The 15,988-nt window shown below is 42.9% G+C and overlaps 1 protein-coding gene across 1 annotated transcript in view; it reads right to left on the bottom strand.

Annotated features, from left to right (window-relative positions):
• CCDC178 (coiled-coil domain containing 178) overlaps window positions 1-15,988 on the bottom strand; it is a gene marked incomplete at both ends in the record, with an annotated part of 171,446 nt that overhangs the window by 106,408 nt on the left and 49,050 nt on the right. The window contains one exon of the mRNA XM_081096576.1: window positions 7,437-7,620. Within this exon, the coding sequence (XP_080952702.1) occupies window positions 7,437-7,620 (184 nt within the window). The remainder of the gene's footprint in view (window positions 1-7,436; window positions 7,621-15,988) is intronic.

Raw genomic sequence — 15,988 nt, 5'->3', positions numbered from 1 at the left:
CTAAAATGAGTGTAATCCAAAAGGGAAAAAACTAGCCAGTCTTCAATTCCTTTTTTTAAAAACTATCCTTTTGTTTTTAATGTCAATTTCCATAAAGAACACATTCAACTTAGAAAACAAGATAGATACAATTCAAGTTTGAAGTCTGCAAAAGGGGATCAGATTTTCCATTTGGCTAAACTGATTCATTCCCCGCCCCCTTCCCCCCCCCCCCCACACACACACTTTTTCATCCTCTTTTCTCTTTTTTTAACATCATTCCTTGAAAATCAGTGGGCAAAATATATTTGGAAATATCTTTGTTACTTGGATAAAGAGTTTTAAACTCTTTTCTCAGTTGTATTATACATCACCACACAACCACATTGGGAAATAACTCAAAAACTTACTTCTACTTTATTTTATTTTTAAACGTTTTTAAACATTTATTTTTATTATTGACATTATTAAAGATGCCACCCATCTCCCCTTTTCCCTCTTCACCCAGCACCCGCCCCACCCCAGGCCTTCACTACACTATTGTCTGTGTCCATGGGATATGCATATCTTACCTAATAAAAGAGAAACATGCAAATTGACCATACCTCCGCTACACTCACAAGCTATGCCCACAAACCATGCCTGCCAATCAGAGCGACTACATGCAAATTAACCCAACCCAAATGGTTGCTGGCAGCCAGGAAGCTGGAGCAAGCAGGAGGCTTGTTGTCCCAGTGATGGAGGAAGCCCAGCTTCCTGCCTTCCCTGGCTGGCTGTAGCCTCCACGCAAGGCAACAAAGTTTCAATTATAGAAGATAAATAAATCCCAGATACCTGCTTCCAGCCAGCCTCCACTAAGAGCTTGGGTGGCTGGGGGCTGTGGCCAGCCTGAAAACAGCCATCAGCCCCTCACCCAGGCTGGCCAGGCACCCTAGCGGGGACTGCCACCCTGAAGGGGCTGTGACCAGCCTGCAAACAGCTATCAGCCCTTCACCTAGGCTGGCCAGGCACCTCAGCAGGTACCCCCACCCTGATCTGGGACACCCTTCAGGGCAAACCAGCCGGCCCCCACCCATGCACCAGGCCTCTGTCCTATATAATAAAAGAGTAACATGCAAATTGACCCTAACAGCAGAACGACTGGGAATGACTGGTCACTATGACACACACTGACCACCAGGAGGAAGATGCTCAATGCAGGAGCTGCCCCCTGGTGGTCAGTGCGGTCCCACAGGGGGAGCTCTGCTCAGCCAGAAGCCAGGCTGATGGCTGCCAGTACAGTGGTGGTGGTGGGAGCCTCTCCTGCCTACTCAGCAGCGCTAAGGATGTCCAACTGCAGCTTAGGCCTGCTCCCCGCTGGCTAGTGGACATCCCCCGAGGGCTCCCGGGCTGCCAGAGGAATGTCTGACTGCCAGTTAGCCCCAACCCCCCAGGGAGTGGGCCTAATCCAAAAAGTGGACACCCCCTGAGGGGTCCCAGACTGTGAGAGGGAACTGGCCTGGCTGAGGGACCCTCCCAGGTGCACAAATTTTTGTGCACCGGGCCTCTAGTCTATATATATAAAAGCCTAAGCGACCAAACGACCAGTTGCTATGACATGCACTGATCACCTGGGGGCAGATGCTCAACACAGGAGCTGCCCTCTGGTGGTCAGTGTGTTCCCACAGTTGAGAAGTCTAGTTGAGAACCACTAGAGTCTATGCCAGTGGTCGGCAAAGGGCGGCTCATGTGCCACATGCGGCTCTTTGGCCCCTTGAGTGTGGCTCTTCCACAAAATACCACATGCGGGTGTGCACGTACAGTGAGATTGAAACTTCGTGGCCCATGTGCAGAAGTTGGTATTTTGTGGAAGAGCCACACTCAAGGGGCCAAAGAGCCGCATGTGGCTCGCGAGCCGCAGTTTGCCGACCACTGGAGAAGCTTACAGTTAAGTCTTCTATCCATTTTGAGTTTATTCTTGTGTGTGGTGCAAGTTGGTGGTCTAGCTAAAGTTCCTTCTGCTTTAGAATCACACCCTGGAACCCCTTATTTGGGAGACAAGTTGGCTTGTAGATAGTCTGTCCTCCACATTTAAAAGGGATGTATAGCTTTGCAGAGGTAAAGTAGAGGTTCAGAAGTGTTTCTAGTATCCCTTCTTCATTACAGCCTCATTCATAGCACCCCAGGGTCTCCAGAGACAATATAAAGAAACAATTTGGTAAGTCTCTCCTACAACTCTTCCTTTTCTTGGGATAGCAACTCATCAACTTTATGCTTTCCTAAAGTGAAAGAAAAACTCCAACATAGGAAAAAGAATATTCTAAGGAAAGCAATAACTTTAATATACTCTCTCACCTAAGGATATACCTACATCTAAAGTCAATTTAAACAATGAAATATTGTGAAAATTTTAATGAAATTTAGTTGCTTCTTCTAACATGAAAGTAGACATAGTGGTTTATCAATTTGTTCAATACTTACTTAAGAGGGAACCAAATTAAAAATGCCTCTATAAACTGGAGAAGATATATCACATTCCAAAACAGAGTGCTTCATTTGACCTTTGTCAGAAACCAATTGAAAAAGAGTGTGTGAGTGTGTGTGTGTGTGTGTGTGTGTGTGTGTGTGTACTAAGAAGATAGGCTGGGATGGTAAGGCATGAAACTGAAAAGATAAACACATGTCAGATTATGTAGGACCCCTAAGGCACAATAAGAAAAACAGTGAAGTCTCCTAGGCAAGGTGTGCATTTTAGAAAAGTCACTTTGGCTGCAATATGGACTGCTTCGTTTCTGTTCCCTTGAAAGTCATTCATTCATCCTTCGAAGTCTTTTTTTTTTATTATAATTCAGTAAGACAGTAATTCATAGTTTAAATGAATTTAAGTCCCTGAACTTAAAGATATTAATATTATACAATGGAAGGCTGCTGAGAACAGTGCCGGCATTAAATCAGTACGAATTGCTACAGATCTAACTTACATAGGTAACTAGCGTGTGGTCTCAGTAAAATACTGAATCTGCCTCCTCCACGTCTGTTCCTTCTGTGGGTGCCTTCCCTCATCCTACGGGCTGCGGCTGCTCCGTACACTTGCCGTTCCTGTACTGTTTAGGGCAGGGTCACCAAGCTTTCTCTGTAGCAGGCTAGATAGGAAATAATTTAGGCTTTGGGGGCATAACGTATCTGTCCATTGGGGTTTAGGAAAAAAAATTAAAAGTATCCAAAAAATCACGTGGAAGAGGCTGAAAGAAGCTGAGGGAAAGGGGGTGACAGCACCTGCAAGGCTGCGGAGAACCCGCATTAAAAAGAAATGTGGCCTTTGACCGGCTGCCTGGTTTGACCAGTCGGAAACCAGCAGGTGGCAGCAGAGAGCTATCCTACGGGAAGTGGCTCCTAGGACAAAGGATGCTGAAAAGCAGTCTGAACAGTGAGTGCTCTGTCCAGAAACTCACATTCAAGAGAAAGGGGGATGAACACTACATATGAATAGATTAAGGGCACAACTGAGGCAGTCGCATCATCTGTGTTTCAGGGACTGAAGGGCACTAAGAAAACTCATATTATTATCTAAGCTCTGAGACCAGGAAGAGAGAGAAAGAGATCTTAAAATTCAGAGTTAAATTCATAAAACAAAATTGGGAATTTGTGCAAAAAATAGCTGAGGGCCAGACTGGCCTAGTGGGGCTGGCAGCTCTGGCTGGGCAATGGTAGGGCCTGTTTTGGTGGCTATAACCCGAACAGAGGGTCCAAGTGGCAGCCCAACCAGGTTCTAAAAATAAACACATTATTTTGTCTTTACTTATAATTTTTAAATCTTCACCTGAGGATATCTTTCCACTGATCTGTAGAGAGAGTGGAAGGGAAAGGGACACACACACACACACACACACACACACACAAGCATTGATATGAGAGAGACACATCAACTGGTTACCTCCTGCATGTACCTAGACCAGGACTGGGCACCTGCAACCCAGATATGTGCCCTTGACTAGAATCGAACCCAGGACCCTTCAGTCTGCAGGCTAACGCTCTATCCACTGAGCAAAACTAGCTAAGGCTCTTTATTTTTTTAAAGGAAGGTTTTATGTGTATTTTGTAAAAACACGTTAAAGTTACTAAACATAAATTAAAATAACTGGGATCCCTAAAGCCAGAGATATGCATTATGCCTTTTTAGCATATTCCCTTTTAGGTCTAGGGGTTAAAGTTTTTATCTTTGGTGAGGTCAGCCTAGCAAGATCTTCTCAGCCACTAAAAATAGCAGAAGTCCCATTAACTTTTAAAAATTCAAAATTGAATAAATTTATAATTTATTCTCGTACTCATATTTAACTACTATTCTATTACTGAGAAATTTGTGTAGTTAAATTTTCCCACCATATGCTAACTCTATTCATGCTTTCCATAAACACTGAGTACCTACATTCTAAAGACATAACACATTGTCTTTTTCTAGCACTAAAAATAACCCTTTAACATCTAAACAATCTTAAAAGACTAGAAAAATCATACAATGTCTGCTGTCAGACCATAATAGAATTAAACTAGAAACAATAACACAAAGATACTGGAAAAATCCCCAAATCTGTGAAACTAAATAACATATTTCTAAGTAACATATGTTCAAGTAATAAATCTCAAAATGTATGTATTTAGCCTGGCTGGAGTGGCTCCATGATTGAGCATTGACCCATGAACCAGGAGGTCATGGTTTGATTCCCCATGGGGGCGCATGCCCGGGTTTCAGGCTTGATCCCCAATGTGGGGCATGCAGGAGGCAGCTGATCAATGATTCTTTCTCATCATTGATGTTTCTATCGCTCACTCCTTCTCCCTTCCTCTCTGAAATCAATATATATATTTTAAAGATGCATGTGTTTATTGATTTAACTTAGTTCTAGTTTTATTATTTTAACCTGGAACAGAGAGGCCTGATGTTGTACTTTTCCACAAAAATTCCAGTATGTTCAAACAAAGCACCTTCCAAATCCCTGCCGCTGGCCGAGCAGCCTTCTTTTGAAGTGTGAAGAAGTATTTAACATCTAATGAGAGCTTTCAACATTTGTTACACTAGCACAGTCTTCATACAGAGCTGGACGATTTTCTGTTCATCCCATCCATAACGTAACTAAATACCTATTACACTTTTATTGATTTATCTCCCATCATTATTGGCTAATTTTACCCTGGGTGTTGGCTAATCTTGTCTTTTCTGAATAGTTCAGTTATTGGAATTGAAAGTATTTAAAAATAGGAGCAAGTCATCTTTAACATCTGGAAAATTCCAGAAACTTCTAGGTATCTTGATTGTTCCGAGTTCCTTCTAGTCTAGGATGGCCTGAAAATTCCTGGGCACTTTACAGATGCATTAATTTGAGAAACAAAACTGGGAAACGCCTCCCCTGAGGCTTCAGCAGGTTACTTTTCAGAGCTCGCTTACAGGTACTATTGCTCTAATTAATTTCTAGAAGACACGAATTTAAGGACTAATTTCAGGCCAGGATCAACAAATACACAAAGTTGTTTACAAGAAAAAAAAAGAAGTCCAGACTCAGAAAATTATACAGATTTTCATTAGTTAGTCATGAAAGACAGTAAGTAGGGCCATTGCAAAGGCAGAAACCACGAACTTGAATTGCTACACACCTGAATTATCTAAGGACTACCTAGAAATTTATTTTCAATGCATTATCACCCTGACACAGATACACCTGTGTACATCATAGCAACTGACAGTCCTATATATTTAGCTCAGAGATGAGCAGTAGTTGGCGATGGGAAACATTTCCCACAGGGAGTAATTCCTTTCTGTTGCTTCCTTCTAGTTACCCCTCAGCTACCACGGGGCAGAAGAAGAACAAGCACTTGAAGAACAATTTCTTCAACTGTGCTTGAATAACGCCAGGGGACACTGTGCTCTGGGTTGACAAAACGAGCCGGGGGAATCTCACCGCATCTGCACCCCTTCTACAAAGCATATTGTATGGCAACATAGAAACTTAGAAAAAATAACTACTTCATGCAGCAGCTTTCTCAGTGAGAGTCTCAGGTTATTGAAGCAATCTTTCTGAAGAATTAAGGGTAGGTTGCAACAGTGATGGGAAAATATCTGAATGAAGGGTTTCCTATCAATTGAAAAAAAATTAAAACACATGTTTAAGTGACTAAATAAAAGGCATATGTCTTTACTGATATCCTCAATAAAAATGCTAATTGATGGCCATAAAGAAACACACAGCAATGGAAAACTCAAGGAAATTATAAACATCAACAGTATTATAACACATGCTAAAGCATATATATATATGTGTGTGTGTGTGTGTGTGTGTGTACACATGCGCATATATAAAATCATATGGCTTGTAATTTTTTTTTAATATATTTTATTGATTTTTCCAGAGAGAGAGGGAGAGGGATAGTTAGAAACATCGATGAGAGAGAAACATCAATTCAGCTGCCTCTTGCATGCCCCCCACTGGGGATGTGCCCGCAACCCAGGTACATGCCCTCGACCGGAATCGAACCTGGGACCCTTCAGTCCACAGGCCAACGCTTTATCCACTGAGCCAAACCGGTCAGGGCTTATAATTTTAAAATAATTTTGAGGTTGATTTTTACTATATATAGTTTTTATCATACTAATTTTAGAACATATAAGGGATGGCAAACCCAATGAAAACCCATGAGAAGGGACAAAGGCATGACCCCTCGAGTCAGCTCAACAGCTGGACACCACATGGGAGCAGAACCCCAGTCCCTCGGTGCAGGGACAGCCACGTGTCCTAAAGTTAGAGAGCAGTGGCCTTGGACATAGAACATGGGTTCTCTGTTTTAAGACAACTGCAAGATCGTTAAGTCTGCAGTAAGAAAATAGCCAAAGACGAAAGGAGATGGGGATGGCGAGTGAAGGACAGAGCAGCCTGTCAGAGGAGTCCCTGCGTGTGCTGAAGCGGAGCTGACGTGGCCAGGCCCTGTGCCCAATGCCGGGGATGCCTGGTCATCGTGCCTCCAGTTCGGATGGATCTGAGGCCTGGGGGCGGTGGCTTCTGCACATGGTGGTCTACGAGCTGCGTGCTGCTCTGGAACCCAACAGCCTGTGATCCTGATGCAGGTATGCCCTTTATTTACGTTGCTAAGGGTGCAAGGGCCCCTCCCAGCATCCCTCCTGCCTAGTGTAGCAGGAATATCTGAGATTAGACATGTAGGTGGCGGCTGGTGATGCAGGTAGTGTGAGGTCGGTAAGAGTAAAAAGCAGACCCAGCGTTGGCTAGCTGCATGCAGCCCCTTTCCCTTCTGTTCAGGTTGGGCATCTGTGCAGAAGGGATGTTTCTCCTGGTTTATCAAGTGTAGTTGTTGGGTTATTTTTAAAGACTACTGTAGGCGAAATTAAAATCTAATTATCAATACTAAATCAATAAATGAAGTCCAGGCGTATCACTATTTCTCACAACTAAGAAGAACACAGACATACAAACCTGAAATTTTCTTCTCACTTCTGATATTTTCTCTTCTAACTCTTCAGTTTTATATCTGGTCAGGTGAAAAACAGCACCGATCTGATAAGCATCCTTGTATAGTCCTCTAAGGTACTCCTCATTTTTTAACTTCATTATCATCAAACTTCGGATGTCAGACTCAAACTCTGATTTTTTCCTTACACTGGAAAAAATAAATTTAAGATATTGACATGATTATTTTCAAAGAGTATATGCTGAGGGAACTACATTTTTAAAAGGTTGTTCCTTCTTTGTCTCCAAAAATACAAAGTAACCAAATAATTAACTAAAACTTGGGCAGAGGAAATATTTCCCACAATTCCATTGATTTTTTCTGCTTCTGTTGGACACCCCTAATTGCCAGGCTGTGCTCGATTTCAGCAGGATCAGCGTGTCGATCAGAAAGCCCCGGGGCCCAGATGCTCAGATTTCTGCGTGTGCACTCCCTGTGGCAATCCACCTTTACCACCTGTATCACAACACTTAGGCCAATCACATACGAGCAAGATAAACCCCGTGTGAAAGAGAAAGAAAACCCAACTCAGGAAAACCAGTAGCTAAAACAGAACTCTCAGGGTGAAAAGCATCAGCTAAGGGGGGGAGAGTTAATAGAGGAAAAATGGAAGACATGAATATCAGTGTTAAGATTTTCACAGAGAAATACCAGTCTCTTAGGAAAATTAACAAGTTATGTTTCCTGTCCAGATTGGGTACCGTCTTTGTTCCAAGTGTATACTCTGACACACTGAATATAAAAGCAAATACATATAACACAGAACAGGAATGGAACTTGAAAGCAAAGCAGGAGTGGAAGGAAGGGGCCTAAGGCATTCCAGTCAATGCTGACTCCAGCAAGGTTTGCTGTGCTGCATCGTAGGAGGTTCCTGTGGATTGCCCTTGTTTGGGAAAGAACCAATGAACCGACGGGAGCTATCCTATGTAATAAAAACCTAATATGCAAATCGACCGAACAGTGGAACTACCAGTGACTATGATGCGCACTCACCACCAGGGGGCAGATGCTCAATGCAGGAGCTGCCCCCAGCCTGCAGGCACCAGGCCAGTCAAGGCAGATGCCAGCAGAGGGGCCCTGATCGCCCTGCCGGTCACCCCACACATGGGCCCTGATCGCCAGCCAGACCTAGGGACCCTACCCATGCAGGGTAGGTTTATAAAAGCTAGGAGTTGGGGCACTGGAAAGCAAAGATCCCGAATCAAAAACTCAACCAATGAGAAAAAAAATGTAAGTTCTATTCAGCAGCAAATGGACTGCAGTGCTAATGAGCGTCCCCATGAGTGTTTTCACATGGTCATAAGCTTTGATAAAGCTTGCAGAAATAAAATATTTTAACCAAAACTTAAGACCATTGTTTTTTCTAATATAACATATCCTTTGTCAAGTGTCATCAAAATGGCTGCAGGCATTCTGTATTCATAACCTTGCATTCTTTTCTCAGAGAGACTTCACCTCTGTGGCCCCCAAACTAGGATCCACCCAGGTGAGGTTCATTAGCACGCTGTGTTACGTTAGCCTCATGCAGCTCTTACGACCTTGGTGTAGTTCAGTGCTAGGTCTTTTCAAGCCACTGAAACAAGATGTAGAAGGCTATTTAAGCGAGTGCTTATTTTGATCAAATATAGCTAGTCCCTGTGAGAAAGTAAGAAAGAAGAAGGCAGGGCACAGAAATGCAGTAGTGATGACAGAATGTCCCATAGTTGTCCGGGTGACGGTACTTGTACAGCAAGTGAGCAGGAAGGAGAGGTGTTGGTTGCCAGAGTGGACTCTTAGGCTGACATCAGAAGAGTCTCCCTACTGGAAAAGAGATGCAAGACGAAACTATCAGAGAGGGTGGTTGGTGTGAGACGGAAGAAGAGATGGATGGGCATATGGAGGTCTAAGCAGAGAACCGGAATTCTTGCAGGCCCTGAACACAGACCAAATCCAGGCTCTGACTGCCTCTGCGGAGGTGGAGGATCGATCATAATGGGAAGCGTGATTTATCTGTACTATTTTACTTCCTTACAAAAAGTATAAAGTAAGCTAACATATTGGTGAGGCGTTCATTGTGAATGGTTCCTATACCCTTTTCTCTTTTAATATCTGAAAAGTTAAAAAGTAAAATAAAAGCAAAATAGCAATACTATTTGTGCAACAGTTTGCTGTTAAATGCTGAAATCATATTCTACACTCGTATGAAGTAACTCAGATCATGAGGCTGGTGAGATATAGCTAAGCGAGTATGACAAACACGGTACCCTGTGGATTCATTCTAACCATTCCAGGCTGTTTAACAACTTCAAAAACCTTTTAATTGTTATCTGTTTGAATCGATCACCACCCTGTTAACTCTTGATAAACACATTTCCTAGCCGATACCAGGAGGCCCTTATGGTGTTCAATAGCTCCTTTGCTGGTTTCCCTCGATTATCAACCTCATCTTTGGATCACTGCTGTTACAATGGCATCATCTTGCCTGAGGTACAGAAGAGCCTTAGGAATAGATAGTCGGAATATTTTACACAGCTTGAATATAAGAAAATGGCTATACAGCAATCCATACCACACAGTTAACTTCAAACAAACTAAAACCAAATTAACCAATTTCAAACCATCTCAAACAAGTTCAATTTTCCTTGACGTAGGCTGCTGAAGCTTGCCTATCCTGTGAATAAGCAATCAAGTGAAATTGTTGGCTCAAGTCAAATGTCCCAAATTTAAGAGTCTTATTTCTGATGGATGCTGGCTTATTTGAAAGACAAAATTATCAAATTATACACTGGTACTCCAAGGCAAACGACTGTATCCCATCACTACCACCCAGAGGTCTGGCAAGAATGCGTATGAACAGAGTTGGTTAACAAATACGCCCTCTGTCTTTTAATGTTGCCATTTTAAAGATAAACTATATATGAACAATTGATCATATACTGATTATGTAACTTATTCAAATAGCATCAAATGATGAGATGGTATTTAGTGGAATCTTAGTATATCTAACAGCCCAAAATTTCCTGGGGTATTCGCTAGATGTATGAATGTCAGTGACTTGTTTTAAATTTTTTCTTATTATTTTTAAACTTCATTTTAAAAAGAACCTGGGGCTAAAGGGAAGGCGATTCAAGTAAATGGTAGACTAACATGAAAAAAGGAAGGACGGGGTAAGAAGATCAAGAGCTCCTTTGGGGAAAGCTATAGCTATAGTCAAATATAAGGATGGAAAATTGAATAAAACAATGAGCTTCTGACATTTTTTTTAAGTAGTTGGTAAATGTCATGTCCACAGGCTGCTGTAACATGTCAGAAACAGGCCGAAACCAGTTTGGCTCAGTGGATGGAGCGTCGGCCTGCGGACTGAGGGGTCCCGGGTTCGATTCTGGTCAGGGGCATGTGCCTGGGTTGTGGGCACATCCCCGGTGGGAGATGTGCGGGGGGCGGCTGATCGATGTTTCTCTCTCATCGATGTTTCTGGCTCTCTATCTCTCTCCTTTCCTCTCTGTAAAAAATCAATAAAATATATATTAAAAAAAAAAAAAGAAAAAAAGAAACAGGCACCACACCCTGGCCTGTGTGGCTCCTTGACGTGTCATCCAGTACATCAGTAAGTCAATGGTTCGATTCTCGGATAGGGCATATATATCTAGGTTTGGGGTTCGATCCCTGGTTGGGGAGCATAAGGGAGGCAATGGATCCATAATGTTTCCCCTCACGTTGATCTCCCTCTCTCTCTCTTTTCTCTCTCTCTCCATCTCCATCTCTCTCTCTCTCCCTTCCTCCTCTCTCTCTAAAAAAATCAAAAAACATATCCTCAGGTGAGGCTTCGAAATAAAAAAGGAAACAGGAGCTGAGACTTTCCAATGGAGGAGAAGAGGCAGTGTCACTAGAGCGAAAAAACACACAAAAATTTTGGAGTCACTTATACTGAAATCCCAATTGCTCCTTGTGTAACTGGGGGATGGTTTCATGTACAATTTCCTTATCTGTAAAATTTGCTTAATAACAACTACCATTTAGGTTGTTATAAAGATTAAATATGAGGCCTTCGCTGGTTTGGTTCAGTGCCTAGAGCTTTGGCCTGCGGACTGAAGGGTTCTGGGTTCCATTCCAGTCAAAGGCATATGGTTGGGTTGCAGGCTCGATCCCCAGAAGGGGGAAGCAGCTGATCAATGATTCTCTCTCATCATTGATGTTTCTCTCTCCCTCTCCCTTCCTCTCTGAAATGAATATATATTTTAAAGATTATATATGAAAACAATAATACAGCAGGTCCTCTAATTACATCGTTTTTGGTTTTTTTTTGTTTTTTAAATATATTTTATTGATTTTTTTACAGAGAGGAAGGGAGAGAGATAGTTAGAAACATCGATGAGAGAGAAACATCGATCAGCTGCCTCCCGCACATCTCTTACTGGGGATGTGCCCGCAACCCAGGTACATGCCCTTGACCGGAATCGAACCTGGGACCTTTCAGTCCACAGGCCGGCGCTCTATCCACTGAGCCAAACCGGTTTCGGCTAATTACATCGTTTTTTTCAACATCATTTCATTATAATGTTGGTGAGATACCATACTTAACTCTGTTTATGTCAATTAGCCAATGGCAAAACTGGCTGCCTTATATGTCAATTTGCTGCAGTTCCAAGAATCTATCAACAACAACAACATTAAGTGAGGACTAAGAATGTATCCATCATACTTACATACATTGAATTACACATGCAAATGATTTAAGAAAGTCTTGTTAATTAAAAGGTATATACCAGCATGGATCTTTGTTAGTGTTATCTGGTTGAATGAGGTGGAAGACAATGAGAGAAAAAAGACAACTGTAACAAAGGTAAGAACCCATTACTATTACCTTGGAGCAGAAAGATATCAGAGGGAGGTGTGACATCAGAACATATAGCAGAGAGAACAGGAGATCAGAGATTCTAAAGCAGAGAAAGAAATGAGGATAACACACATCTATTTTCATCTTTCAAGAGTTCATTATGTCATTATTTAGCACCTATTGAGTAAAACAGACACACATGCCTGCAAACAGGAGCTCAACTGCGAGGAAGCCACGAATAAGCAAACCAGCCCTAGCCGGTTTGGCCTAGTGGATAGAGCGTCAGACCACGGACTGAAGGGTCCTGAGTTCCATTCTTGTCAAGGGCATGTACCTTGGTTGCAGGCTCGATCCCTGGCCCTGGTCGGGGCGTATGCAGAGGCAACCAATCAATGTGTCTCCCTCACTCCGATGTTTCTCTCTCTGTGTCTCTCCCCCTCCCTTCCATTTTCTCTAGAAATCAGTGGAAAAAATATCCTCAGGTGAGGATTACTAAATTAAATAAATAAGCAAATAAATAGGCAAACCAATAGTAACTATGCATAATGTGATCAGTGCTAGGAGGGAAGTTTATGGAACTAGAGAGGGTTAGTTAAACAGAGACTGTTGAGCATTGATTACATGTCAAGTGCTACACTAGGTGGCTGGGATACAAAGATGAATTAAAACAAAGGTTCTCGGTTTATGTTCTCATGAAGGAAAAAGAAGTGCATGTAGCAGAAGCAGCACTTACTGCCACCGTAGCTTATCCACAGGGAAGCATCTGGGAAGAGTTGGTGTCTGAGTTATTGTATGAGTAATCAGTGAATCGTATTTAAAAACAAGCCAGAAGAGGAGGAAGAGGAGGGGACTGTCAGCCAGAGGAAGACCAGAGACATATATTGGAGCTTAAAACAATGCGCTTGGATATGTAAGCATTTTTACAGGCTGGAATGGAAAGATCGTGGGCGGGAGCGGTACGAGATGAGTCTGAAGTTGCACAGCTGACAGATTACTGGGTCTAATCTATTCGTCTAGGAGCCTGGGCTTGCTCCCACCCCTGAGGGGAGCCTTGGGAACATTTTTAAGCTGCTGAATGTAAATAACATTTCATGTTTTGTAGATCATTTGCATCCCTGATGCTGTACGTGCTGGATCTGAGGCCTCAAACTTGGAGTGAGGCAGACCAGTTGGAAGCTTACTTTAATATTCCAATTAAGAGATCCTTAGGGCCTGGTTTATTTCAGCGGTTACTGAAACAGACAGAAAGGAAAGCACTTTTAAAAAGCACCTTTAAAAAGACAGACTTCATAGGAGTTGGTTAAGAGACTGGCTGGTAGTAGGTAAAGAGAGAGATAAGGTGATGCCTGAAACCAGTACCTTGGTGGGTGATAGTGTCAAGCTGTGGTGCTGGAGGAGAGAGGAGGCATTCAAAAAGTTACTCTCAAGATAAAGAAAAGATATGGATTGAGATTTAAAAAGGAAAAAATGTGATCCATCCTATCTAATAAAGACAGAATATGCAAATTGACCATCACACCTTCACAAAGACGGCGGTGCCCAGTCCCCTGAGCCCCGCTGGAGTCCCCCAGTCCTTTCAGCCCAGCCGGAGGAGCAGCAGGCGCATGGTGCTGCTGGGCCTGCCCTCAGCCCCCGTTTCCCCAGGGCCGGCCCGAGGCACAGGCAAGCTTCAGATGGCGGCTGCCCAGCCGCCCAGGGCCGCCTGAGGCTCAGGTAACCAGGGCTGGCTGAGGCTTGCGCTGCCAGCAGTGGCAGCAGCAGAGGTGTGATGGGGGCGTCACCTTCCCCTGATGGCCAGGTCACTTCCTGCCCTTGAGGGCTCCCAGGCTGTGAGAGGGGGCAGGCCAGGCTGAGGGACCCCCCGCCCCCGCTCCAATGCATGAATTTTCATGCACCGGGCCTCTAGTATTAAAATAATGAGAGTAGGTAAAACTCCTGGAGTAGGGAGATGAGGAATGCAAATTGGGCTGCGGTAAGAATGCTGAGCTAATCTACCAGGGGACTTGCAGAGATTGAATGAGCTGCTCTAGACTTCCTGAGAGAACCACTTCAGAGAGTGAAGGGGAGAAGTGAGAGAAAGGCATTCTGGCTCTCCTCAAGGCACTGCAGAGAGAAGGCCACAGCACAAACGCCTGGGCCATGTAGGGAAAGGTGTGCTATGCCAGCAGAGATCATCCGGTGGATTCAGGAAAGGAGGCGGGTTGCCTTGTTGTTAACACATCGTGGATGGATCACGAGAATTCTCATGTTTTCCTATGACACAGTGTTTTACAAAGCATCCTACTTTAAAAAGATATTAGCTTGTAAGAACATGTAATAAATAACTTCAAAAATGCAATGGGTATTTAATTTTAAGGTGTGCCTTTAACATTTATATATAACGTGTTTTTTTGGTACTCGTTCAATAGAAACTTATCTGGCCACCAGGTAAAGCTAGCAATAAAACTACTGGTCCGCAATGTGTTAAGATACATTGGCAGCAGGGGCCCTTAGAAGCCAGACTGGTGTGTGTCCAGGAGCAATTAGTAGACAAGCAAGTACTGCTAATCATCTAGCAAACAGTGCTGACTATATAGAAAATTTAATGAGAATGGAAGAAAAATCTGTGTGACTGTCGAAGATACAAACAAGATGTAGGCCAGGTTTCAACTTTCAGGAGGATTAATGATGAATATAGGCTGGAGGAAAGAGTAAGGAAGGAAGATGCCAAAAATAGAAATGAAAAGAATATAAAACTATGGCCACTACAGGGCAAAGGGGATTGAGACCAAGAGCGCAGACAGAGGTGTTGGCCTTGAACAGGAAGCAGCATGCGCCCTTGAATTTAAAGAGTCAGGAAAGCCACTCACTGATACCGTCACTACAGCGTAGATGCGTTTGACAAAAACATGTCAGGTCTTCGATGTCCCCTTCCTACGTGAGTGAGCCTATCGTATAACTCAAATTACAAGTTTTCTTTCTAAGTTTCTCTGGTTTGGGATTTATTGCCGTGCCTGACTCTAAGGGTTCATACTCTAAGGAATTAGGGACTGTCATCCGCCATTACCTTTTCAAATATTGCTTTCCCATTTTCTCCTTTATTTCTCACCCCACAGTCCATAGATCTTAATATTCCTTCTATATCTTCTCTCTCTTTCCCTCTCTGTGCTACATTTTTGGGTTTCTCTTTGTGTTTTGTTTTGTTTTTTTAATGATTACTGGTTGGTTTTATTTTATATTTTAATATATTTCTTTATTGATTTCAGAGAGGAAGGGAGGAGAGAGAGATAGAAACATCAATGAGAGAGAATCATTGATCGGCTGCCTCCTGCACGCCCCCTACTGGGGATCAAGCCCGCAACCCAGGCATGTGCCCTTGGCCAGAACAGAACCTGGGATTCTTCAGTCCACAGGCTGACGCTCTATCCACTGAGCCAATTCAGCTAGGGCTCTCTTTGTGTTTTTAATTGCACTGGTTCTTTTTTCCTCAGCTGGATTTTCTATTTAATTAATAAAATCTTCAATAAAACTGAATCCAGGTTTAACTTTTACAAGGTTTGGTGAATTATTTTTCAAATCTGCCTGAACCGTTTTTGATAGTGTTCTATTCGTTTTGTTCCCTTCAATAATTTTAAGCTTACTTAGGTAAATTTAATTTAATAATCCTGTTATTGAATATTATTGGAGGGGTCAAATACACTGATGGTTATTTCTGATAACGCA

This window comes from Myotis nattereri, assembly GCF_964212035.1.
Source record: "Myotis nattereri genome assembly, chromosome: 8".
NCBI classification, from domain to species: domain Eukaryota; kingdom Metazoa; phylum Chordata; class Mammalia; order Chiroptera; family Vespertilionidae; genus Myotis; species Myotis nattereri.
Note: the sequence above shows the minus strand (reverse complement) of the source record. Positions and strands in the feature narration are given on the sequence as shown.